General features: G+C 50.0%; 12 protein-coding genes and 1 non-coding gene across 13 annotated transcripts; 5 read left to right on the top strand and 8 right to left on the bottom strand.

Annotated features, from left to right (window-relative positions):
* Nucleotides 1–90: 90 nt before the first annotated feature.
* BO94DRAFT_611302 (cytochrome P450) lies at nt 91–2207 on the top strand. The gene is made up of 7 exons (XM_025616628.1): nt 91–299; nt 347–476; nt 522–713; nt 758–909; nt 953–1197; nt 1254–1525; nt 1582–2207. The coding sequence occupies exons 1-7, from the start codon at nt 107–109 to the stop codon at nt 1958–1960; spliced, it is 1563 nt and encodes a 520-aa protein (XP_025462305.1). The 5' UTR covers nt 91–106; the 3' UTR covers nt 1961–2207.
* On the bottom strand, nt 1965–3392 carry BO94DRAFT_540139 (lipase family alpha/beta hydrolase). The gene is made up of 2 exons (XM_025612846.1): nt 2538–3392; nt 1965–2479 (listed from the first exon to the last, which is right to left on the bottom strand). Exons 1-2 carry the CDS (start codon nt 2964–2966, stop codon nt 2126–2128), a joined length of 783 nt encoding a protein of 260 aa, XP_025462304.1. The 5' UTR covers nt 2967–3392; the 3' UTR covers nt 1965–2125.
* A 47-nt stretch (nt 3393–3439) lies between these two features.
* Nucleotides 3440–3523, bottom strand: BO94DRAFT_t293. Its single transcript has one exon. It is a non-coding gene; the product is annotated as a tRNA-Thr (tRNA).
* Nucleotides 3524–6841: 3318 nt separating this feature from the next.
* BO94DRAFT_550948 (uncharacterized protein) lies at nt 6842–7449 on the bottom strand (the record flags this gene model as incomplete). The annotated part of the gene is made up of 2 exons (XM_025613515.1): nt 6842–7316; nt 7415–7449. 2 exons carry the CDS (start codon nt 7447–7449, stop codon nt 6842–6844), a joined length of 510 nt encoding a protein of 169 aa, XP_025462303.1.
* Nucleotides 7450–8291: 842 nt separating this feature from the next.
* BO94DRAFT_560856 (uncharacterized protein) lies at nt 8292–9920 on the top strand (the record flags this gene model as incomplete). The annotated part of the gene is made up of 3 exons (XM_025614184.1): nt 8292–8398; nt 8474–8744; nt 8799–9920. The coding sequence occupies 3 exons, from the start codon at nt 8292–8294 to the stop codon at nt 9918–9920; spliced, it is 1500 nt and encodes a 499-aa protein (XP_025462302.1).
* A 487-nt stretch (nt 9921–10407) lies between these two features.
* On the bottom strand, nt 10408–11643 carry BO94DRAFT_550946 (uncharacterized protein; the record flags this gene model as incomplete). The annotated part of the gene is made up of 2 exons (XM_025613514.1): nt 10408–10964; nt 11061–11643. The coding sequence occupies 2 exons, from the start codon at nt 11641–11643 to the stop codon at nt 10408–10410; spliced, it is 1140 nt and encodes a 379-aa protein (XP_025462301.1).
* Nucleotides 11644–12602: 959 nt separating this feature from the next.
* On the top strand, nt 12603–13331 carry BO94DRAFT_579249 (uncharacterized protein; the record flags this gene model as incomplete). The annotated part of the gene is made up of 1 exon (XM_025615257.1): nt 12603–13331. The coding sequence occupies one exon, from the start codon at nt 12603–12605 to the stop codon at nt 13329–13331; it is 729 nt and encodes a 242-aa protein (XP_025462300.1).
* A 784-nt stretch (nt 13332–14115) lies between these two features.
* On the top strand, nt 14116–16022 carry BO94DRAFT_628587 (cytochrome P450; the record flags this gene model as incomplete). The annotated part of the gene is made up of 4 exons (XM_025617491.1): nt 14116–14763; nt 14822–15263; nt 15310–15910; nt 15960–16022. The coding sequence occupies exons 1-4, from the start codon at nt 14121–14123 to the stop codon at nt 16020–16022; spliced, it is 1749 nt and encodes a 582-aa protein (XP_025462299.1). The 5' UTR covers nt 14116–14120.
* On the bottom strand, nt 16017–16771 carry BO94DRAFT_628586 (uncharacterized protein). The gene is made up of 3 exons (XM_025617490.1): nt 16514–16771; nt 16218–16442; nt 16017–16160 (listed from the first exon to the last, which is right to left on the bottom strand). Exons 1-3 carry the CDS (start codon nt 16649–16651, stop codon nt 16107–16109), a joined length of 417 nt encoding a protein of 138 aa, XP_025462298.1. The 5' UTR covers nt 16652–16771; the 3' UTR covers nt 16017–16106.
* A 603-nt stretch (nt 16772–17374) lies between these two features.
* BO94DRAFT_590564 (uncharacterized protein) lies at nt 17375–17906 on the bottom strand (the record flags this gene model as incomplete). Its single annotated transcript, XM_025616040.1, has 3 exons — nt 17375–17527; nt 17592–17608; nt 17678–17906. The coding sequence occupies 3 exons, from the start codon at nt 17904–17906 to the stop codon at nt 17375–17377; spliced, it is 399 nt and encodes a 132-aa protein (XP_025462297.1).
* Nucleotides 17907–18306: 400 nt separating this feature from the next.
* On the bottom strand, nt 18307–18612 carry BO94DRAFT_590563 (uncharacterized protein; the record flags this gene model as incomplete). Its single annotated transcript, XM_025616039.1, has 1 exon — nt 18307–18612. The coding sequence occupies one exon, from the start codon at nt 18610–18612 to the stop codon at nt 18307–18309; it is 306 nt and encodes a 101-aa protein (XP_025462296.1).
* Nucleotides 18613–19006: 394 nt separating this feature from the next.
* BO94DRAFT_569783 (alpha/beta-hydrolase) lies at nt 19007–20127 on the bottom strand. Its single transcript, XM_025614755.1, has one exon. It carries the CDS (start codon nt 20078–20080, stop codon nt 19196–19198), a length of 885 nt encoding a protein of 294 aa, XP_025462295.1. The 5' UTR covers nt 20081–20127; the 3' UTR covers nt 19007–19195.
* Nucleotides 20128–22537: 2410 nt separating this feature from the next.
* Nucleotides 22538–24056, top strand: BO94DRAFT_478076 (cytochrome P450; the record flags this gene model as incomplete). The annotated part of the gene is made up of 2 exons (XM_025608676.1): nt 22538–23668; nt 23715–24056. 2 exons carry the CDS (start codon nt 22538–22540, stop codon nt 24054–24056), a joined length of 1473 nt encoding a protein of 490 aa, XP_025462294.1.
* Between the last annotated feature and the right edge of the window lie 165 nt (nt 24057–24221).

The following is a 24221-nucleotide window of genomic DNA, read 5'->3' as shown; positions in this document are numbered from 1 at the left end:
ATGCAATGGTAGTCCCCGATCCCCGCTCGCTGGGTTCTTCAGCTGCTCACCTGCTGGTTTACTCTCTCACATCTTCCACTGCAGTGGTCTGCTCATCCGCTTCACAATGTCGTTGGTACTCAACATCGTTGTTGGGCTTTTTGCCCTCTACGTCCTCAAGTCGTTGCTCGCGCCAAAAAGGGCCTCAGCGCCTCTTCCACCGGGTCCATCGCCTAAGCCCATCATCGGCAATCTCCAGGATCTTCCACCTCCGGGCTCCAAAGACTGGGAGCATTGGGCCTCGCACAAGGACCTATATGGTATGTTACCATCCCGGTTGTCAGCCGTTCAGAAATAACATCTACAGGCCCGATCAGCTCGGTCACGGTCTTTGGACAGACTATTGTCATTCTCAACGAGCCTGAAGTAGCCCTCGAACTGTTGGAAAAGAGATCCGCCTTACATTCCTCCCGTCCCCAACTACCCATCGCAGAACTGTTAGTCCATCCTCACTCAGCTCCACGCAAATACTAACTCCCTAGGTCCGGATGGGACAAAACACTAGGTCTCCTACCATACTCGAACCGTTTCCGCGCCTATCGCAAAGCCGCATCCAGGGAACTAGGATCCGCCACGGTCGTGGAAAATTTCAATGACATAGTGGATAAGGAAGTGCATCGGTTTCTATTCCGGGTTCTCGAGTCACCAAGCAAACTGGTCGACCATCTACGAAAGTACGCTCCCCATCAAGATCCCATTTCCGATCTAACCTTCTCAGGGAGGCCGGTGCCATCATCCTCCGCATCGGATATGGATACACCGTTGAACCACATGGACGAGACCCCCTCATCGATCTAGTCGACCAGTCCATGGACGATTTCTCACGAGTTGTTCTCCCAGGCGCCTGGCTCGTCAACTTTATCCCTTTTTGTATGCTTCCCATCCTACTTGCCACATCATACTAACCTCGCAGTGAAATACCTCCCCACGTGGTTCCCAGGCGGTAAACCCAACCAAACCGCCCAGGAATTCAAAGACCGCGTGATCATCATGCACGATAAGACATACGAGTTTGTGCAACGCCAAATGGCCGAAGGAATCCACCAACCCTCATACGTCTCCAATTTGCTCGAAAAGGGACCCGTGCAGCCAGGCTCTGAAGAGGAGCTCGTGATCAAATGGTCCGCCGGTGCCTTGTACGGCGGCGGCGCCGATACAGTTCGTCTCACCCCTTCCCCATCCCCCTCCCCAACCTCCAACCCTAACCATCACAGACCGTCTCCGCCCTCTCCTGCTTCTTCATCGCCATGGCGCTCTACCCCGACGTTCAAAAAAAAGCCCAAGAGGAAATCGACCGCGTCGTAGGATCCACCCGACTCCCTAATTTCCACGACCGCCCCAGCCTCCCATACATCGAAGCCGTCATGCAAGAAGTCTTCAGATGGCATCCCGTCACGCCCCTCAGTGTAGCTCACGCCTCTAGCAAGGATGATATCTACAAGGGGTACATGATCCCTAAGGGCGCGATCCTGGTCCCTAACGTTTGGTATACTCCCTACCCACCATACCCCTCCACCAACCCCACAGAACTAATAAATATAGGTCCTTCACCCACGACCCAACCCGCTACCCCAACCCCTCAACCTTCAATCCTGATCGGTTCCTCGGCCCGAACCCCCAACAAGATCCGCGGTTATATGCCTTTGGCTTCGGTCGGCGCATCTGTCCGGGACAACTCCTCGCCGAGAAGAATATCTATTTGACAATTGCGAGGGCCATTGCGGTGCTAGATGTGGGGAAGGTGGTGAGAGATGGAAAGGAGGTGCCGATTAAAGTGGATTTCACTCCTGTTACTATCAGTCATCCGGTGGCGTTTGAGGTGGATTTGAAGGTGAGGAGTAGTGAGCATGAGGGGTTGGTGAGGGATGTGGAGAGGGTGTGGCCGTGGGAGGGGAGTCATAAGGAAGAGTTGAGGATTTGAGGGTAAGGTTGAGTAGTAGTGAGGTGTTGATGAACATTCTGTTGAAAGTATCCAATTTGATCAACGAGGTATTTTCCGGCTAGGATGAAAACTGCAAAGATGGATTCCCCAAGTGATCGACTTTGCTCCACAAAATCCAACTATAAACCGTAGGTACCCGACCATCTACTTCGCCATAAACCCATCAATAAACCTAACCACCAGCTCCGCCAACCCCTCCGCCCGACTCACAAACGGCATATGTCCAGACTTAAAATCCACCACCTCCCAATCCACCTTCGACTTCTCCAACCAGACATCCTGCAACGAAGACGGATTACAACAATCGTCAAGCGTACGCACATACGCTCTGCTCCCATCAAACGCCCTCTCCGCCCAAGCCGGGGCAGTAGCCGGCGTTTCAAAAGCCCGGAGTGCATGTGGGCGCATACACTTATCCAATTCCGATTCAAGGGCACGGTCGCAGTCATTATACAGAATCTCCATCACTGGTTCAATGACACAAAGACCTTGAGATGGCTAGCAACAAGATCCTCATCAGTACCTTATCATTCATCATGACTGTGATACACCATACCTTATCAACTTTAATAAAAGGCGGATAAGCGCCCCCCACAGCAGTGAGGAGGGATTCCCCCTCGAGGGTGATATTTCCCACCACGTAGATAAGCCCGATGATGCCGGTAGAGTGACCTTGAAATTCTCTGGTTTGCTTCGCCAGTCCTCTTGCTGCGCCACCGGCGACAACGCCGCCGTAGGAGTGTGCGATGATGACGAGGTCTTTACCTTGTTCGTTTAAGAGGGGGAGTAAGATGTTGTCTCGCAAGTGAGCGATATCATGGGGCGAGGACGCTTTGCTCGGATCAGAGGGATTGCAACTGGGATATGAGCCTGGGTGGGTTGTGTAGCCGGCTTGCGTTAGATAGGGTTGCATTTTGTTGAAGCCGTCGGGTGTGCCGAAGGCGCCGGGGACGAGGACGATCACTGGGAGGGGTGTTGAGGACATGGTTGAGGGGAGTTTGGCTTGTTATGTTTGTGTTGAATGTTATTGAGACGGAAAAGAGAAGTCAGTTAAATAAGGCGGAGGGGTCAGAAATTAGTGCGAGGGTGTCAGACCGGTGTTGGAAAAACAGGTCCCTGTTCAAGTGGTGGGTGCTACTCACAGCCTCATTACGGTGGAGCTTCACTTTGGTGTGCGCTAGTGAGTATGACAGTTGTTTGTTTGTTCTTGTGGGGCTGGAAGAAACCAGCAAGCGGTACATGCTGTATTGAATTGAGTCAGGGCTGGTAGAGCACGGAACGGTCCGAGGGGAGTGGATCTGGTGAGTTGTGACAGTGAGGTTGTTCGGTTAGGGGTGATGTGGCAATTGGAGGTTAGATGCTTTTCCAATGAAGAGGGATGTTAATTGTCTGAGTACAGCATTGAGATAATTCAGCAAGAAAGGGTGGTGGGTGTGTTGTTGTTGGGGAAAAAAAGAGTGCCCCCACGCGGGATTGAACCACGGACCTCTTGATAACAGTAGGCTATACAAGTCAAGCGCTCTACCACTGAGCTATAAGGGCGGTTGTTGTGATTTGACTGGAAGCATCGCCTTATGTATGTCAGTTATATGATGGATGTAGATGGGATTTTTTGGTGGCGGTTTGGGAGATGGTTGTATTGTCAAGGTGTGTTACTGTTTGTATGGTCATGTGTTGGTTCGTGTTACATCCCGTGTGGGGTTCCATTCATGGTGTGTATATTCACGCAGATGGTAATATCTATCTCTGTTTTGGAGTGAATGACTTTCTAAGAGAAATATTATGACTGGATCATTTACGGTACCAGGGGCAAAATGGAATTCATTTGTGATCGATCTCATCTCCTGTGGAAATTCTGATCAGCGCGGTATATATTTCCATTATCGACCTACTCTTGGTATTAAGCTGTACCTTGTCAGAATCAAGACCACCAGAGGAAGATTCACATCTGCTCTAGCCTAATCATCTAATTCTATTGAGTGGCATCTCCCCCTTGATTCACGGAACAGACTTGAGCAAAACCCGTCGCCTGCCTCCGCTGCAAGTGACTGTATGTGGCATCTGCCCTGGAAGCTGTCTGAAGGTAATTTCCGAGATTCGGACCAGACCCATATATAAAGCCCTCGTGTTCCTCGCCGATTCCTCTTCATCCTCTGACCAGCCCACAACTCTTTCAAATTCTGTTTCAAATGCTGACACTGATCAATTCACTCAACATTCTCCGCACCCCTTCTTACCTATCCAGCACGCCTGCCAAACCAACGATCGCTTCTCGCAAAGGCCGAAAACAGGCATTCCATGATGCTATACCCACACCACAAGCTGCACAAAACGCCAGGGCCGGCTCTGTTCTTTCCCGTCACTTCGAAATTCCCATTATATACACTGCGCAAGGTCCAGGATGATAGGGCGTTTTCATCGGAAGTGCAGCCAGCTTGCGATGTTTGGTGTCCCTCTTCCAGAGCATCCTTTCACAACCCAAGTCACTATATGACGTATCTCATTCAGAAAAACGCCACCGCGATTCTGGCAAATGGAAGAACCAAGTGATTTGCATCCTCATACGCGTGTTCCCATACACGTGTTCCCACACAGGCTCAACAGGTTATGAGCCCGGATGCTCGTCCAAGATACCAGGTACTGATATCTCTTTCCATATGGGTGTCTCGCAATTGCCGCCTCTTGACGCGGATGAAGCTCCCTGGATCAGTTACATCGGGGGTTCTGTGTGACTTTACTCGAAGATCGGCTGGTGGGGTTAGAGACGGGCATGAGAGTGGTTTACTACAGCTTCACGTCGACTTTGATCACCATGAGTTGAATATTCCCCTCAGAGGGATACCTTGCGACATCAGAGTTCTTCAAGCAACCTTGGTTAGAGGGGATGCATGAACTCTGGGGATTGAGGGTGTGACCAGACCGAGTGGAGATACATGCGCAAACCAACTACACTCTGCTGCTGCATGCTTCGTACTCGCTCTTCTACTCATCCAGCAATAATGATCCGGAATCAATGGGATCGTACATGCAAAAGACAGCTGCCACCCCCAGGGAGCTTCTGTGAACGGGTAACAAACAGCAGCACAGGAAGAAGTCCCAGCAACCGCAAAAGAATAGAATGCTGTATACACCGCACGACCTTCCAAACCCATGCGATCTAAAGTATATTGGTCTCGTGACGTTGAACGGCAACACTTGTCAGGGTGAATCGTCGTCTTATGGAGCGGTCTCCAACTGGTATCTGTCGGATCAAGTCATCAATCGACAGTCGACCCTGGTGCTGCATGGATCCACGACATGGTCCCTTGTCCGCGTTGGCTGAATACCTCGGTGGTTATTGCGTTGATATCGAGAGTCTTGCATGAAGCCTTGCCCATGATGCAACGGTCGTTATATAACCCCAGTCAGAGCTTCATTCGTTGTCAGGAAAAATGGTGTCTTGGTGATGGGTCTCTCGTGGATTATTTGTCCGGCGACTTTTGATTCAGGAACAGATTTTATTGAGTTTGAGGTCTGAGTTGCACCAACTCTGACTATTGTTCTGATGCAACAAACATCCGCTGATGACACCAAAAACTCTGGAGAATGTCCCGGGATACTCTACGAGAAGAAGCTCCAGGGCAAGTCACATTGTATATACATTGGATCAGCTCGGGGCTTTGACAACTGTCCGCTGAATTTCAGTACGTCTACCTAGCCCAGCGACGAACATATTGATTCGAGATGGAACTCCATCAACCGGGTTCCCTTAGTTGGGTCATTTATTAGGACCGCTGAATACACAGCCATGACATGTCACTACAGAATCAACCCGGCGCAGCGCCTAAGCGAAGATATTCTGTTCTTGGCAGCAGGAAATGGCTATATGCCTGCGCTTAACCCAATTGGATAAGTGTCTGGTCGCCCATGGTTGCACGGCGGGATCTACTCTGAAGCACAATGGCATTATTGTCCTCCATCATGATTCAATCCCACGCCATCTCGCTCCCCCTGGCGGAAAACTCGAGTTGTGCCTGACCTGGCCTCGATCGTCCTGACCATCTCTGGGTCGCTGAATACATAGCCCTATTACACGTACCATGGCATGATGTCACTACAGATGAGCCCGGATTTCATCAACCAGGCACGGGGCCTAAGCAAAAATGGCGTGTCCTAGGCGGCAAGATATAGCTATACGTTTGCGCATATTACACCAAGGCCGGGCTCTGGGACATCTAAGATAGACGACGGTATGATGGCTTTTGGAAAATATCATGACTGAGATCCAAGAGCAAATAGCTCGTGTTCTTCGCCGCAAGAAAAGGCTATATGCCTGCGCATAGTATACCAAGACCGAGTTCTGGGACATCTACGATAAACGACGGTATGACGCCTTTTGCAATAAGCACCACGCGGGTTTTTGGTCTATTTATAAACAGAACTTTAATTTGAGCTCCCATTTTCAAGGGGATGACGATGGCGCGGACTGATTGATTCCTCCATACTGACTGGTCCGGGAGTGGTTATATAACCAACTCTCACCGGTCTCGCCACTAGGTCAGGGAATCCCACTACCCTCAGCACTACGCAGAAGATATGTATGCAGTGATCTCGGTCATGGGCACGAACGATGCAAGGAAGTATGGGATGCGTGGGCCCATTACGAAGGGAGGAGTCAGCTCGATACCATGAGCCACAAGCTACCCTGGTGGTTAAGTATGAGGAGCCACATACTAAGAGGCCAGAAACATAGCGATGGTAGAACAACAGCATGTAAATTAGGGATGAGCATGGCTATAAAAGCTGTCACGGCACAAGCATTCATTAAGAACGGTCGCTGTTCTCGATAAGAACTACAAACCTGTGGAAGCCAGATATATGTCAAAGTAGACCACCCATCACTCGAAAGAAGTGGAACATGCCTGCAGCGCTGCAGCGAGGGTAAACCACAGGAGAAGTCATGACAGGATTATTAGCACTTTCACTCATACTTGGCAAACGGGAGCTGCTACCTTTCCCCAAAATACCGCTGAAAGCTTTCGACATCCAGCTTTCCGTACTTTCGAATACACTGCAGTCTTCTATTCCGGTCAAGTGGCGCATAAACTCGACATTTATCGGACCATCTTCAATGACGATATCTCTACTATTGCTGGGATACCATTGAGCCTGAACTTTATCACGTTTGGGTGGGTTCAATGAGAATACTGCTCGGAAAATCCCCCTCAGTCTGCATCCTGGCACACTGAGCAAAACTGCTTGATACTCGACGTCGTCGGCAACTGGAGGCACACGTTCGGGATGTGACCCTGAAGTGTTCATTACCCCGTCCGCGGCAGATCTGCACTGGGACGATCTAATGCGATTGCTACCAGGTTATGATACCTGGAGGAAGGGTACGGCAGCCACACGGATGGGCGTTGCAAGCGTGAATCTGCGCGATAACCCACATACCGTGGCTTTCTGGTTCCATACCCAATATAAGGCATTCATAATCTTTAGTATCGGTTTCATTTCCTAATATCTTTACAAGAAACGGCTACCTTATCACGTCCACCTGATGTGACTTATCTTTGTCTCTATCCACACCATAATGGTGCTCATGTCAATGGCTGTACTCGGCTCGTGTCGATGGGGAAAGGTTAGTTATCTAATAACCACCGTCAATGCGGAGCTCACCTACGCTGGTCAGCAAGGGAGTCAACAAGTTCTAGATGGCAGAGTGCCTCGAACGTGATGGTTGTTCGGTTATATATTTGAATTTCTTGGCGTGTTTCTATTGTCACCATCGTAATGAGACGGGTCACATTATATAGGTGTCTAAAAAACCCATGTTTCGAATATAGGGACTGTTATAAATGTTGAGCGGTTCAGGTATCTGGTAGAGGATCAGGTGTATAATTATGTTGTCTATGGTGTTGTGGTTTTGCGATCTTCGAAGTAGTCTAGATATGTAGCTTAGATATCATATAATCCAAATTAGCATCAGGCCGGGTGTAAGTTGATATATGTGAAACCATACGGATGTGATTTTCCTGTTGGCAATAAAGCAAGAGGTTATGCATGTACAAATCTTGACATAGAGTAACTTAGTAAGCAATGCTCCACTTGCATGTGACATTCCGTTTAGCGCCGGGAGCGATCCGGGGAAATTGCTGGACGGATTGTTGTCACTCCTGCTTCTCCACAGGCAAATATCTACACTTACCCAGCTATGACTGCGCTTCGATGACGCCAGAGACCGTAAGGACTTCCTCTTCTATATCTACCATCAGGTCAATATCTTCCGAGCATAGGATGCAACGAGCGCTAGTCACGGTCGGCCCGCAGAATGCCCCCAACGCTCCCCCTTCTCCACAGGCAGATTACATTGGCCTCGGCCCTGGACGACGACGACAATATCCTGCAAGAGCTACAATACCCCGAGCAACGAATTCAGTTCTTTACCTATCTTCTCACTAATCGGAGTGCCATCGAAGCTATCGTATCGTATCATCTCGGGCTGTAGGGAAGACAGACATGCCGGATCGGAGAAGTCAAAGAGTGGATATCGGGAAGCTTCAACGTCTGCATACCAGTATACATTGAAGGCTGGTCCAGAAATGCTCCCAAACGTGTACTGATCAGGTTTCCGTTGCCTTACAGAGTTGGAGAGTTACAACACCCCGGGAACGCGGAGGAGAAGCTTCGCTGCGAGGCTGCAACGTTCATATGTATCCAGGAGAACTGTCCATCCATTCCAATACCTCATCTATGGGGTTTCGGGTTTGCTGGTGGCCACCATGTGGGTATTCTTAAGGCTTCATCTTGGATGCTCTAACTCTTCCTCTGACTGCAGTTCACCGCGATCGAACATATCCCACTCTTCCCTCGACTGATATGGTATAGTCGTCGACTCCTGTCATCCATCTTTGGATGCTTGTCTCCAGGTCGATATGTCAGTCGCCGCGCTCCTGTGAGTTTACGGACTGGGTATTTGATAATGGATTACGTTGAATCTACAGAAGGGGTCATGCTTTCCGAATCATGGGAGGCACTTCGGCATGACACGCGACGAAGAGACAACCTTTTCAAAGGCTTGTCTCGCATCATACTATCACTAGCCCAGATACCGTTCACGCAAATTGGGTCTCTAACACTAGACAATAACGGTGTGATCAAATTGACGAATCGCCCTCTCACGCTGCGCCTCCAACATTTAGAGAACGAGTCCATCCCGACAAGTATTGGCAGAGATCTTACATATTCCACCACAGATGCGTACTTGCTCGATCTCTTGGTTTGTCATGATAGTCGCTTGCGCCATGCGCCGAATTCTGTTCGGGATGAATTTGATGGCCAAGCACAGCTGTCGATTTTGACCATCATGCGGGCCCTTCTTCCACACTTCACGAATCGTGATCTCCGTCGAGGCCCATTCGTCCTAACCCTTACGGATTTACATCAGAGCAATATCTTTGTCGATAGTGACTGGAACATCAAGTATCTTGTCGACCTAGAGTGGACATGCGCCCGCCCATTGGAGATGCTACATCCACCATATTGGCTCACCGGTCGGGGTGTGGACCAGTTAGAGAAGGGGGAACATCTTGATGCCTTCAGCGACATGCACAGTGAATTCATGGATGCCTTTGAAGAAGAAGAAAGATCGCTCAAAAGAGGCAAAGCCTTGAACCTGTCGCACATATTGAGGAAAGGCTGGGAGACTGGAAGCTTTTGGTTTTTTCACGCACTCGACAACCCTAAAGGCTTATATAACATATTCTTGGACCACATTCAGCCCATATTTGCAAAGCTCGATGATCCCGGGATGGCCGAGTTCGAACGAACTATAGCACCGTATTGGAGCCCGGACGTCACGGGATTTCTTGCCAAGAAGAAACTGGAAAAAGAGGTTTATGAAAGTCAACTGCGTCAGGCATTTGCGGAAGCATCTGAAGCATCGGAGTCGAACAGATGAGCCTCATTTGGTGCTGGTGGTGTCTCCAGTGCTTTTGGCATTGCGCTGGCCTCTGACCAATGCGTTGGTGGCACGTTTAGATGCTGCTTCTCTCCGACGGTCCTGAGCTGCCTTTCCTAACTGTTCCATCGCTTTTGCTGGTGCCCGTCCAGGTCCGTTGAATCGGAACAGGCCATGCAGCGATTATGATTGGACTAACTGTTGGAACCTATTCACCTTGGAATTGTTCCACTAACCTAAGAGGTATCTCTTTTGGTCTAGTTGGTGAATTCTGTCACTAACTACTCCAGACCTACGTAGCATGCGATAAACCACCATACATGGCGTAGTACTCTATTCGCCCTGCAAAGCGATATTGCCCGACGGGCTACCCTCAACTGCAGTGGAGGGGGTGGCTACGATTCAAATCGTATTACACTAATCTATGTTCTCGACAAGTCGAGTTGAATACTGAAAGGAATGAAATGGAAATTTCACATTAGATACATCACGAGACATCTGGGGCAGATGACAAAATAACACAACGCCCTAGGTCCATATCAGCAGACGGGGTCAATGTCTGCAGCTCAGGACATTGAACCACCGTGCGGTCCGAATGCTTCAACATACAAACATCACACATAGTGCCATATAGATACGCCTGTCTAAACTTGGCACTGAATCCACTTTCCAGGCCGTGATTAGGACCTGTAACTGGAATATCGAAGGACTCGAACCCCGGGTCTTCCTCAAACACAATCAGAGCCCGAGTCCCCAGGATCTCACCGTTCTTCTGTATCCCAACCCAAAACGGGATGCCACATCGCTGGATCTCTCGAACCCGGAGGAGAGCGTCCATCAATACCTTGGGACCCTGAAGCCCGAAGTGGTCAGTCATAAAAACCCGTGGATCTGCGGGTTTCATGACAGAGACTGGAACCTCATATCCATGAACTTTGATATAACGAATACTCCTGAACCTTCGCGCAACTTCAAAAGAGGGAGTCTTCACCGTCCATCCTTTGTCACCATAGGGTGATACTACCTGCAACTCTGACTCAGAGACTATCTTTGACGCAAGAAAACTCTGGACAATCCTGCTCATAGGTATCCTAGAAGCGGGATGCAATGCAGATGGTAATTATGCCCACAGCCACGTACCATCTCGAAAATCCTGATGCTTCTCCGCCTCCGGTTCTTCCTCTTCTCTTGATGTCAAGATTACCTCCGCCTTCCAATAGCGGCTCGGGTCCACCCCATTTCCCTTTTTCGCCACATCAATGACTGACTTGGCGTTTTCATCTCTGGATGGGGAAGAAAGCCCAGAAGTCTTCTTCAACGGCGGTTCTGACTGAGCCCGCGTACCAGAGTACCGGCGCTTTTCACCTGCTCGCGTGGGCGCGGAGCCTTCCTGCTCTGCAGAAGCCTGAGGGGCCAAGGATTGAAGCTTTGATTCTGACTCGCCTTCAGGCCAGTTGACGTTGTCAAGGGAGTCCTGCTCAGAGTCAACCAGGGTAGAGCTGTCCTGCTTCGAATGATCCGGCGATAAGCAAGTCTCACAAGGCGACGAAAGTCTGTCGCCAGTGGCCCGAGCCATCTCTGTCGTTTCCTTCTGAGCCTCTGCTTCCCATGCACCTTTTATTTCATTGCGACTTTTCTTCTGGACATAGTCTTTGTAATACGCCCCGTCGAAAAACGCCACTGGATATCCGATTGCGGGTACTATGACAGTAGGATCCTCCATGCTGTGGAAAGTTCTGAGGGTGAGAGAATTGCTCCTGACTTGGGGTAACGCTCATTTCTAGAACAGTGTTCAGAGAGGTGACGCGTGAAATCAAGGAGGTATATCACTAATCAGAAGATGTCTGGTGTCAAAGGGAGGTCTTGCCTTCACTGATATTGTAGTCACTGTTTGATACGGATCATTTTTCTTTCCTCGTGAGCTATAGGTAGAAGGCATCCTTATATTCCTGACAATGCTTATTTTCCGAGATACTGAACCTTGTGACTAATTCTTTGAGGCGAAAAAAATGACAATTTGCTTAGATTGCTTTGTTGTATGCCGCCTGATAACGTGCTATTGAATTTACCAAGGCCTTTTTTCGGAACAATCCCCATGGTTCACCTAGGTATTCATGCGGGTTGTTCCGTAGGTTGCTGCGTTATTCATTGTCAGCGACGGCAAGAACCTCGGCACTTGGGTCTCAAGGAATACGAATGGGTATCACAAAGGATTGTGAATTAATCCTCAATCTCCATCATGTCTCACCGAGACAAAGCATTTGTATGCACCTTCCTTCATATGAATTGCAATTATGGCCATAGCGGTAAGTACCGTCAAGAGATAATCAGATGCATGGATTCCCTCAAAGTGAAGCTCCAAGGGTAAGCTCTGACCAGTTGGCTAACAACGATATATTGCGTCTATCTGGAGAGGAGACAAAGAGAAATCTCCCCAGCATGTCCTTTATGATAGAGTCAAATCTAAGCAGATATAGGCAACTTTCCTCAATATGGCCACAGCCCGTACATAAAAAGCCTGTTGCAACCCCCCCCCCTCGCTCAATATGCATCAGCGTTCATACCTTTCACCAAGTAGCCGCTTCCTTTTACACCACCATCCCTTATAACCCAAGGTCAGTACACCATCACGCTGAGGAGCATCCCAAGCAATCCTAACCCAAGCCAGAAACCAACCTCAAAATGCCCTCCAAATCCACCACCCAAACCCCCCTGCATTCGAACCCCGTTACCCCTCGCAGGAACCTCGCCAAAGCGATGCAATCTCTGCTGATAGAACGTGCAACGAACCTCAAACTCCGGGGCGGTTTCGACTTCTTCTCCAAAAATCGCAGCGCACCACCGATGACATCGGAAGGGCCTGACACGCGATTTTACCCGGGGAGCGTCCCGGAGGGTCGATCCAAGAAATGGCCGACTGTGGTATTGGAGACAGGCAAGACAGAAAACCTCGCACGCTTGCAGAAGGATGCCGAGTCCTGGCTAGTTGATTCTTCGGGTGACGTGCGGATCTTCATCCTCTTGATAGAACAGCCTAATGGGACTGTCAGGTTCGAGAAATGGGTCCCTGAGGAGGTTCATGAGTATGGGCCTTCTGGTACAGGCGGGCCGAAAGTGAAGGTCGTCGCTGAACGGGATCAGACTGTTGTGGTTGGGCGGGCTAGGGGTGGTCGAGTGGAGGTGATAGGGGGTCCATTGGTCTTGGAATTCGCGGAGGTGTGTTTGGACGAGCCGCAGAGGGGTCAGGATGATGCCTTTGTGTTTGGGGATGCTGAGTTGGCGGACCTGGTCTATGGGAGGCGTGCTTGCACGGTGGATGAATATGAGGGGTATTATGAAGATGCTGATGCTGATGATGAGGGGGGGGAGCATGATGAGGATGATGATGATGATTACAATATCGTCGATTAGTATGTCTCTTTAGCAGGCCCTTTCCGAGTTGTCGATGACCAATGTAGGCCAGGATTGCGAATTATATACATATACATCTAATGCAGATCATGCACGCTCTCACATGATCCGTAGATTGACCATTTGGACATACGACTGTTCCCGTTCTGTTCCAGTCAATCAGAACACACTTGGTGCTTTCCTCGTAGATGAGTATTGACCTTAGTCTCTTGCCGAGTGTTTCTTCAGTAGAGGTAGCCATTGACGCAATGTCTCTTGGCCAGCCCTTCATGCGGACCCTTGACTTATCCGCTTGTCTCACGGTAGCTATCTATTAGGCTGATAGAAAATGGAGTGGGAAGTATGGGATCGCGGACACCCGTGTGTATGCTTTCGATAATTATAGCCGGCCAGGTGCCTTCCAAATGATCCCTACGTCGCCCTCATCGAGAGAAACTTACAGAGGTAAGATTCTGCTAGTCATTAGATTGAACCTTTCTTGAGGCGCAGTACGTTGTTGGTTTGGCTGAAAGAAGATATAATATTAACTGCAACGCTTCGATAACAGCCAATGGCTGGCTGACAATGGTTTGAGTTGGAGGCTTAGAACCATGACAATTTGCCGAACCAGCCAATCAGATCCTGCACTGATTATAATCATCGTATCGACAGTTGGCTCTCAGCCTCATGATCACCTCGAATAGGCTAGCCCTCATTGGTCAATGACTAGTGCTTACTATAGTCGTTCACATATTTAATCCCTCCTAAGAGCCCCAGGGAAAAGAAATATACTGGTGCGGGAGCAGAAAAATGGCGTCATCAGCTGATCTTCTCGAGCTCGTCAAGCACAAAGGCCCCCTTCTAGCATTAGCGGGTGTTAGTGCACACCTGTTCTACTGGGTCCATGGCGAGCGTGGGAACAAGGCAGCTCGTCTCTGCCTGTACTCTACATTTGTTGTGAATACTGCAGTCCTGCTGACCACAATCCACAATCAAGGATCATGGTTGAGCAGCAGTGCCTGGCTCTTCGGTATCGGCACCGTTTCTGTGCTGAATGTCTGCTTCTACATACCCCTTTTTACATCAGTTCTCATCTATAGGGCCTTCTTCCACCGTCTGCACAAATTCCCAGGCCCGTTTTCTCTCAAATTGTCCAAGTTCGTGGCCGCATACCAGAATGTCGAAAACGACCGCGACTTTGAACGCGTCTGGAACCTGCACAAGCAGTACGGAGATATTGTCCGCACGGGTCCCCAAGAACTAAGCGTTCTGTCTGCCGAATCCATCGATGCAATCTATGGTCCCTCTAGTCGATGCACACGTGCCCCGTGGTATGATCGTCTCAAAGGCTCTGGTGATTTGACAGACGATTATGCTGTTTTCCACATGCGCGATCCAGCTGCTCACTCGCAACGGCGGAAGGCTCTTTGGGATAAGGCATTTAATATTAGAGGTTTGCAAACAGTGCTAGTCCCCCTTCATAGCTGGATATCTTGACTAACTGACCCCAGCATTGAAAGCCTACCAACCAATGGTCATCCAAACAACAGACAAATTCCTAGACGCTCTAAGCAATCGCATCGGCCAGACCCTCTCCGGCCCAGATACCATGCAACTCGTCAGTTACGATCTCATGGGGGTAATTGGCTGGGGTCACTCTTTCAACAATATCGAGAACTGGAAACTCAACCCGAATCTGCATTTCGTCAAAGCCGTCACCGCGGGCCAGCAAATCATCGCCCAAATGCCCTGGCTCATGAGTCTGCTGATTAGTCTGCCTGGGGCTGATGGTCCTCTTCGTCCTTATGGAACCTGGATCCAGGATCGCATTCAAGAGAAACGGCAGCAGCCAGGGGAAGAATCTGATGCGATGAGTAGAATGCTCCCTTCGATGCTCAAATTATCCAAGGCTGCATTGTACAGCGAGGGCGAGTTACTCGTCATCGCTGGGGGGTACGTACCTTCACCCCATACCTTACTCCCAGCTAATGATTATCAGCGACACAACCTCCACAACAATGACAACAGTCATCTTCCACCTCGCCCGTAACCCTACCCTCCAACGCAAACTCCAAACCGAACTAGACACCATTACCACCGACGAAGAAGAATACTACCGCTCCATCTCCACCCTCCCCTACCTCAACGCCTGCATCACCGAAGCCCTCCGCATCCAACCCCCCGTGCAGGGGGGAATCCCCCGTCTCACTCCCCCAGAGGGAATTCATCTCCCCACGGCAAAAAACACCAGCACATTCATCCCGGGAAACACAATCATCAGTGTCCCTGTGCTCCCTGTCCAGCGCGATCCACGATACTATCACCACCCAGACGAATTCATTCCCGAGCGCTGGACGGACGAGAAACCCGAGTGGACGATCAACAGACATGCGTTTTTGCCGTTTGCGGGCGGCGCGTATACGTGTGTTGGGAAAGGGTTGGCGTATATAGAAATGAGGGTTGTTTTGGCGAGGTTGTTTAAGAGGTTTGAGGTGAAGTTGGCGGAGGGGGAGGATGGGGAGAGGTTTTTGAATGAGACGAGGGATTGTCATGTTGCGCATTTGGGGGATTTTGGGGTTGTGTTTAGTTCTAGGGGGGGGGTGAGTAGTTTATTGGATGGGGTTATGGGTTTAAGGGTTAACTGACTAGTCGGCATGGGGGGTTATATTGAACGAAGTACAAATGCAACTTCTCTACCATCTTGCTGTTTAATTATGCCCGCATCGCCCTATCTCCATACATCCCCACTCTACATACCATAATCCATAGGTTCATCAACATTCAACCAATCTATCCTCAAACAATCGTAACATTCGCCACCGCACTCCCAATCGTCGTCTCATACCCCAACTATCCACAGTCAGCAAACCACACTCCCCAGTCAAAAGCAAAGAAAGGACAACTCACCCCCACCAAAAACGCCCTCACTACACCAATCTGTGCCGGCCCCGTGGTCTCCGGCACCGTCATAGTAAAGTTCTCATACTGATCATGAATCCCAGGCCCGAACTCGGGGTCATAACCACCACTATAGCCCAGAGTTCCCAGGGAAGCAGTGGGATCGGGACATCCGTTGGTGCAGGAGGAGAAACCGATTCCGAGGCCGATTTCGGCGACGGATTGGATGAAGTCCTATTTTTGTTAATCAAGAAATTTAAAAGGAGGAGGAAGGTGGGGGTGGTGGGTGGGTGGAGGAGGCGTACGTAGCGAGCTACTTGGACGGTTATGCTGGATCCGGCTGATAGTTGGGAGCCGGGGGCGGGGGAGTTGATGTAGATCCCTTGGGATAAGGCTGTGGTGGTGTAGAGGGTTAGGGGGAGGAGGAAGTGGAGGGATTTCATGGTGATTGTGAGTGCCGGAGTAAATTAGGGCTGGTTAGGTGAAGGGAATGGGAGGGATGAGAGAGATGTTGACGAGGAGGGGTGGAATAGGTTTATATATACACGGTCGCCGATTCTTAGACTCCGAGGTGAGAGTAGATTTATGTGTTGGATGGGTAGAGCTATGCTCATTTTGCTTTTTTAAGGCCGTACAGATAAGCGGAGAGTGTTCAATGTAATCAACTGCTAAGTATGCGGGATGTTGTTAGTAGGCTTTTGAGACATCAGGCGTCCCTCTCGTATTCGCGACCAATAGAAGTATGTTTAGAAGGAGAGGGTGCATATGAGGCATACAATAAGTGGATAGTATTTGATGCGCCTACCTAAAAATATAGAATGGTAATGGGCAAAGTCCTCTTGATAGGTTGACGTATTAGGTTAGATGCAGTGATCTGCTTATCCTTACCAAGCTGGGAAGTAGATGAGCACCACAACAAGAATCCTGCATAGGATCGTCAATTAAGCGGACAATGGATCTACACGCTCAGAGGTTTCTGAGACTGTGATAGATCATGCATTGCAGGATGAGCTTGGTTGAAGCTTGTCTCGAGCTAAGATTAATCCCACCATGGCATGTCATATGGCTCCCTTATATTTAAAGTAATCATCCGTACATCTTATCCTTTTCGGTAGTTAAACATAAGCTGTAAGTAAAAACAGTCTACAATACCCATATAGCCCCACTCAGTTCCGCGCTGCCCGCATCAACAAGCCATACGAGTTCAACTCACCCGGCCTCCCACCCCACGGCTCCAAATCCACCGTCACCCGATCCACCTCCTCAAACCCATACTTCACATACAACCCATACCCATCCTTCGACGCCTCCGTATACGCCTGCAACCCCAATCGATCTGCCTCCTCCACCCCCCAGCCCCTGCCTCTGAAACTCCGGCCGCACATACAACTCCTTCAAAACTGCCACACAACAACACATCAGCCGCAAACCCTAACATCCCCCCTCCCCCCTCTCACAGGAAAGCATACTTAGCGTATCTCGCGTATTCAACAACTTCGCCCTCTTCAAGAACCTCGCCCCACTCGTCACATCCATCAACGCCTTATTCATCCCCTCGGGTCGATACCGATTCGCGTATGTAGCTGCCCGTTCCTCCTCCGTCTTGCCTTTCGCATGTTGCCACCAGCCATACGCTACCGCGTTCCCGGTAGAGGACTCGATAATCCAGGTGTATTTGTTGGCGGGGTTGAAGAGCATGTCGATGGCGTGGAAGGGGTCTTCATTGCCTGCCTCTTCATCTTCGTTCTCGTCAAGTCAAGTCAAGTCCTATTCTATTAGCCTAATGGAGCCCGCTATATGTGATGCTAGCTATGTAAGTGCTTCCCGTTGAAGCAGGAATATGAAGCCAGAACGTCTGTCAAATCCCACAAATCCCAAATCTCGCAGTGAAAGAATAACATCAAAGCCACGCGTATAGGAAGAAGTCGATAACGCAGCAAAACACAACTAAATAGGCACTTTTAATGTGCAACTAATGACCAGTTGCCTGCGAGTCCATACTCCGCTCTCCGCTTCTCATTCCTGGTTCCAACCTGCGTGTTGCTATACTGGTATGCGTGTATGCCCTGGCGACTCAACCAGGGCGTGATTGAGGCCTCTACCCAGCGTCTTCAGCGTCTATCCCCAATGCCCTTAGGCCTGTGTGTTCATGGCATCGGTCGGGGTCCTCCAGGGGGTCAGGATCGGGATCCAACTCCACCTGGCTGAACTGTCCAAGCAAGCCTGTTTGCAGCATGAATTCGGCGTCTTCGTTCTCGTCGGGGGGTGAATTGTTCCACATCAGGCGGACGAAGGAGGTGTCGTTGCTTTGGTGGATGGCGGAGCGTTCGATAGAGTTGAGGTGGCGGCTGGCTTCTTGGGTTGCGGGGACTGGGGAGATGGTGAAGGTGGATTTGAGGGGCATTGTTGGTTGGTGTAGGGTTGTGGTGGATGTTGGGATGGGGTGAATGGTGAGGGGTGCCGGGGGGATATGAACGGTCTAGTGAACACGGTTGCTTTTGTGTTTGGGTGTGAAGGAGTTTATTATGGGGATGGGATTGACTCATCTTGATTCGTTCATAGGCTGATTGGTGATTTGGCAATCGGGAAGATATCTAAGTGCTTACTCTTTGCCGGATTTGGCAGAGGCTATTGGATGGATGGTGAGTAAGCCTTGGATCGAATTTGTCCGTATTGAATAAATTACATAGAAGTATAGAAGAAAGCTTTATAGGTGCCACTTAATGACGTGCTAGTAGCGTTGGACTGGTACATATCAGAAAGAAAAGACCCCAATCCTTGATAATGCAAACTCATAGATTCACACTGCAGATTCTTTCCAGAAATAAGTGATGCGCTTTTTAGACTGTCGAGCTTAGAACTCTGCTCTTTAGCCGGAGAGCTGAGGTAACAACTCTCTCTCTGGTGGGATCATTAAGTCAGAGCCTGGCACTTTCCCGCCCCAAGAGTTCAAAACAGTCTAAGACGATACCAGCCATGAAATAAGTTCAAGACTCCAACATAGCCTTCGCCAGGGCATACACATGCTCTGTAGCCTCCCTTTCATACGTTCGAGGTCGAACCGCCTTGTCCCATGCATGATTGCACTTCTTCATCCGCTCACACACAACTTTCCGTCCCGATGAATCCCGCAGTCGAGCAGCCAGATTCTCGGCCTCAACCGCCAGGCTATCACAGGCAGCGGTTATGATCATCACACGTTGAGGAAAGCAGTCCAGATTGGCACGACCAGGCGAAATCCGAGGATCGCGAGGATCAAACCCGGGAGGCACATAGCACTGGGTGAATAACCGCATGATGAATGAGGGGATAGGTCGACCGTTCGGATCGGGGGCAACTAGGGCATCGGGGTCCACGAAAGCTTCAACGATCGGGTAGAAAGCCAAGACCGAAGAAAACGTTTGCTTGGGGAAAATAGTAGAAGCAGTAGCCAAGGCGATGTTACCGCCGGCACTGAAGCCGGAGATGGCAACCCGCGAGATATCGAACTCAGTCGGTCGTCCTAGTACCCAGTTGACGATATCTTCGGCATCATTTATGGCGGCGGGGAAAGGGTGTTCGGGAGCCAGACGGTATTGGACGTCAAGGACCGTGTAGCATGTTTGGTTGCTGATTTGACAACAGAAAGCATCGTCGCTGCCGTGGAAAGGTATCACGAACCCACTACCGTGAAAGTTGATCAACACGGGAGATGGCTTTTCCGGGAGTTTGGCGAGGGGTTGGTAGATATGTACTTTGATTGATCTGTGGCAGTCTCTGGATTTAATGTAGAGTACTTCATCTGGATTTGAGGCGATGCGTCCTCGGTGTTTAGCCAAAGCTCGGACTAGAAACACGGCCACTCGAGAATATGTAGACGATAGCCTAGACATGGTGATAACAGAAACGAAGGTGTTTTGGAGTTGAAAAGAGAGCAGAAGACATATTGGTGAACGGCAGAGAATAGTTTCAACGAGGAAAGAAGTTTTTGATTGACCCAGGCTCTCTAGGAAGAATGATGAAGAATTGATCATTCACTTGGCAAGAGAGTCCCGTATTGATACAACTGACGGTAACAATCGCAAATAAAGACCGCATCGGGACTGGCGTGATGGGCCTGACTGAGTAAGCAAAGGCACGTGCACCAGCAGCCCGGAGAAGTGTTATTCCACCCGGGATTTCCTGTAGTGGTACGCGGTTGATCACGAGAATGACCACTGACTCAGTGTATGACACTGAATATGGAAGCAGCCAGAGCTCACATCTTGGCTTTTTCCTGTGCAAGCGAAGAAGTCTGAAAGTGAGCTTTCATTGCTCTAGACCAGACGAGGATGGCCTAAATGTAGTTGGCCCTAGTGTGTCAAAACGAGGCCAAAGTGATTGAACTGTGCCTTCAAGACTGCTGATTGCCAGTATGCCGCATCTGGGCGCTTTCTGTGGAAGCATCGTCTATGAGATCTGCATCCTCACGTTCCAGGTGACAACAAGCTCACCATACCTTCCTGGCCACCGTGCATGTCGAGGATGCTGAATCAATGTTGCTCTCCCACTGGCATGCCTCGACCTATCTGTCAGCATCCAGAATTGACCATGTTGCATGGATCTGGCAAGACATGTAAGTATAAATAGCCCAGGAAGATGGTTACTACTCCATTTTAAATGCTTGTCTCTAGCTACACCTGACCCAGGGGATCAAGGGAGTATTTATATGCGTTCTACGGACTAAGCTCTTCCCGATCAGGTAGGCAGGATCTGATCATTCACATCACCTTCCTACTACTCGTAGGACCTGCAGAGCATTCTTCCCTACACTTCACGATCAGATCCGCCGAGGCCCTCCCTAAGCGGAGACCTACAAGATATAGTGCCGAAAGATGCCATGTCTCATCCTTTTCTATTGAATGTCATCTTGGCGCTCTCTGCCCTACATCTCGGGTCCAAAGCAGGCGATAAGGTGGAACGGGAATCCCTCATCAACGAAGCAGAATCATCTTGATGCAACATTCTGCCTTTCCAGCATCCTGGCCATGTGCGCCTGGGCCTTTCAGCTTCTCGTCAACCCCACTGATGATTCCAATCCGTTGTATGAGGCGTATAACATGTTTGTCCTGGTCCAGAAAATGGAATGCTTAAGTGGAACCATTTCTCCATGGATCAATGATGGCAGGCTCGCCGCAATGATTGGTGTACCGAATTGTCCCCCTTGACTCCCATATTCATCTCGTCAGGTGATTCCCGCCCTCTTCATGGTAAACATGGACATGCGATTGCAGAATGGAAGCGAGGAGACCCACATTTGCCAAGTTGCGATAGATAATTTGGGGATGCCGCTAGACAGGATTGATGAGGGAGGAGAAGAATCCCTACAGCCATTTACAGACACCTGGATCGGAGTTGGTGATGTCTATGGCAGAGCCAGGAATGGCCGCAGCTCCTGATTTATGATTCAGAGGCATCTTCTTGATCATGAAACAGGGAATAGCATGTTGCGTTCAGCATGCTGATTGGCTCGGTGGCATCTGCAGACTCGATGGTCCGTGCGATGGGGCGCCTGACAAACAGTCCACCATAAGAACCTTGTGACCTGAGATCAATCGGTGCAAGGTTTCGATTAACTCGGAAGCTTGTTGTTTCTCCAAAGTCATTATCCGGGGACCCATAGGAGGGAGACCTATGGCCCCTACGTGAATAACATCCGTTTACTGGGGCTGTGCAGGTTGACACTTGACAGACCCGTGGAACTTCCGGCATCCGATTCGGACATGGCTGTTTCCGATGCCGACATGCATACTACCCACTTTTTATTTCTTGCCTGTCATTACCAATGGATCCATCTGATTGGGTTGGAAGGGTTACGCGGTCGAGCTGCGACACCCGGCCTGCCGATCCCATGCACCTGCGGGCATCCAATGAAGCGTGGTCTGCTGAAGTACCACCTCCACCTTCCTTCGGCACGCAACATCTCACCAACTTACACAGAACACCTCACACAAGCTGCTGATATTGACGTGCTTCTTGGTGGGAACGCCGAGGGGCTCGAAGGCACCTCTCGCTTTGAGACATCACTCACAAATATTCAGCATGGTTGGGATGAGAAAGATCCTGTCCCTGTACTAAACCGACTCAATTTGTAGCAGCGTCAATCGCTTGATCTAGCTCAGCAACGTATCTCCGACACTACCCCGCTTCTCCTCTCATGGTGTTGGCGACTCTCGCAGACCCGGCAAAATGACGGCAGAGTGCTACGCACAAGGTGGGACAGACCGAGGGTGAAGAAAGTTAAATATCGCTCTATATACGGACAGATCAGCCATTAGAATCTCCATCAACGCAAGCGCATCCACTTCACCATGACATCGATTTTCGCTCTTATCGTGATATCTTACCTTGTGTACAATATCCTTGCCGTGCTGTGGAACGTCTACCTGCATCCTCTTCACCGTATTCCTGGGCCTAAGCTATGGGTAGCCTTTCCCCTCCTGCGTTACATCTCCAATGCCCGTGGCAGACTGGACATAGACATCCGAGCGTTCCACAACAAATATGGCGAGGCCGTTCGTTTTGGCCCTGATGAGGTCTCCTTCATCACTGCCCAAGCATGGAAGGATATCTACGGGCATGGTCATCGACAAATGCCAAAGGTCAGAGGCTCAGCCAGCAACCCAAAGGATATCATCAGCGCCAACGATGTCGACCACACACGATACCGCAAGGCCATGTCCCATGCCTTCTCTGCCAAAGGTCTCCAAGCCCAGGAGCCGTTCCTCCTCGGGTATGTCGACAAGCTCATCAAGAGGTTGCACGATATAGCCGAGTCAGAACTGTCTGTCAATATGGTGAAGTGGTACAATCTCACCACGTTCGATCTCATAGGCGACCTTGCATTTGGAGAGTCGTTCGGTGGCCTAGATTCATCCGAGTACCATCACTGGGTGACAACAATCTTCGAGTTTATTCGAGCTTTAGCCTTCATCAAACTCAAGGATTACTACCCGCTGGTCTTTCGTATCGTTGCGCCCTTTATCCCAAAGCACTTGAAAGAGGCGAGACGGAGGCAGCAGAATCATAGCCGGATCACTGTGCAAAAACGGCTGCACGGTCAAAGAGACCGTGGACAAGCTGACTTTATGGAGTCGATGCTGCGACACCGAGGCGAAAAGGACGGGTTGACTGATGAAGAGCTGGAGGCTAATGCGAGCATCATTATTATTGCCGGGAGCGAAACCACAGCCACTCTCCTCTCTGGATTGACATATTTCTTGTGCCGAAATCCCGAGGCACTGAAAAAGGTTACCAGGGAGGTGCGGTCGGTCATGCAGACCGAGGCAGACATCACCGTCAACAATGCCACGGCTAATCTTCCGTACATGCTGGCATGCATTGACGAGGCTTTCCGCATGTACCCTCCTATTCCTAGTGGATTGCAGCGGGTCACACCGATAACGCCTATGGACATATCCGGCTATCAGGTTTCTCCGAATGTGGGTTACCCTCTTGTACTCCTGATCCTATACTGATAGCTTCCAGACGAAGGTCGCTGTGCACCAATCGGCAGCCTACCTATCCAGACTCAATTTCTATGAGCCCGACAAATTTATACCCGAACGTTGGTTGCCAGAATCCAAGAACGATCCTTCGTCGTCGTTTTACCATGACAACCGGGACGTTGTGCAGCCGTTCTCGGTCGGCCCACGGAACTGCATTGGTAGGAATCTGGCGTACGCAGAGATGCGTGTCATTCTTGCCCGAGTGTTATGGAACTTTGACATCGAGCTGTGTGAGGAGAGTCTGGATTGGTACAACCAGAAATCATATTCATTGTGGGAGAAGCCGCCTCTGATGTGCAGGCTCAAGGCTCGGGTCCATTGATTTATTTTTACTTTTAAACCTTGCGTGTCCTGAAGATGCAGGGCTTGAGGGCTTTGGTAAAATTGGTACATAGTGAAATTTGGACAAGATGGCTCTTGGCATTGTGTAGATCCGGGGTGAACTACCCCGAGCTTGCCCCGCCTCCGCAAATGCGGGGGGCATCGG

The sequence above is a fragment of the Aspergillus sclerotioniger genome (assembly GCF_003184525.1).
Source record: "Aspergillus sclerotioniger CBS 115572 chromosome Unknown BO94scaffold_43, whole genome shotgun sequence".
Classification (NCBI taxonomy): domain Eukaryota; kingdom Fungi; phylum Ascomycota; class Eurotiomycetes; order Eurotiales; family Aspergillaceae; genus Aspergillus; species Aspergillus sclerotioniger.
This window is presented reverse-complemented; position numbering and strand designations above follow the sequence as displayed.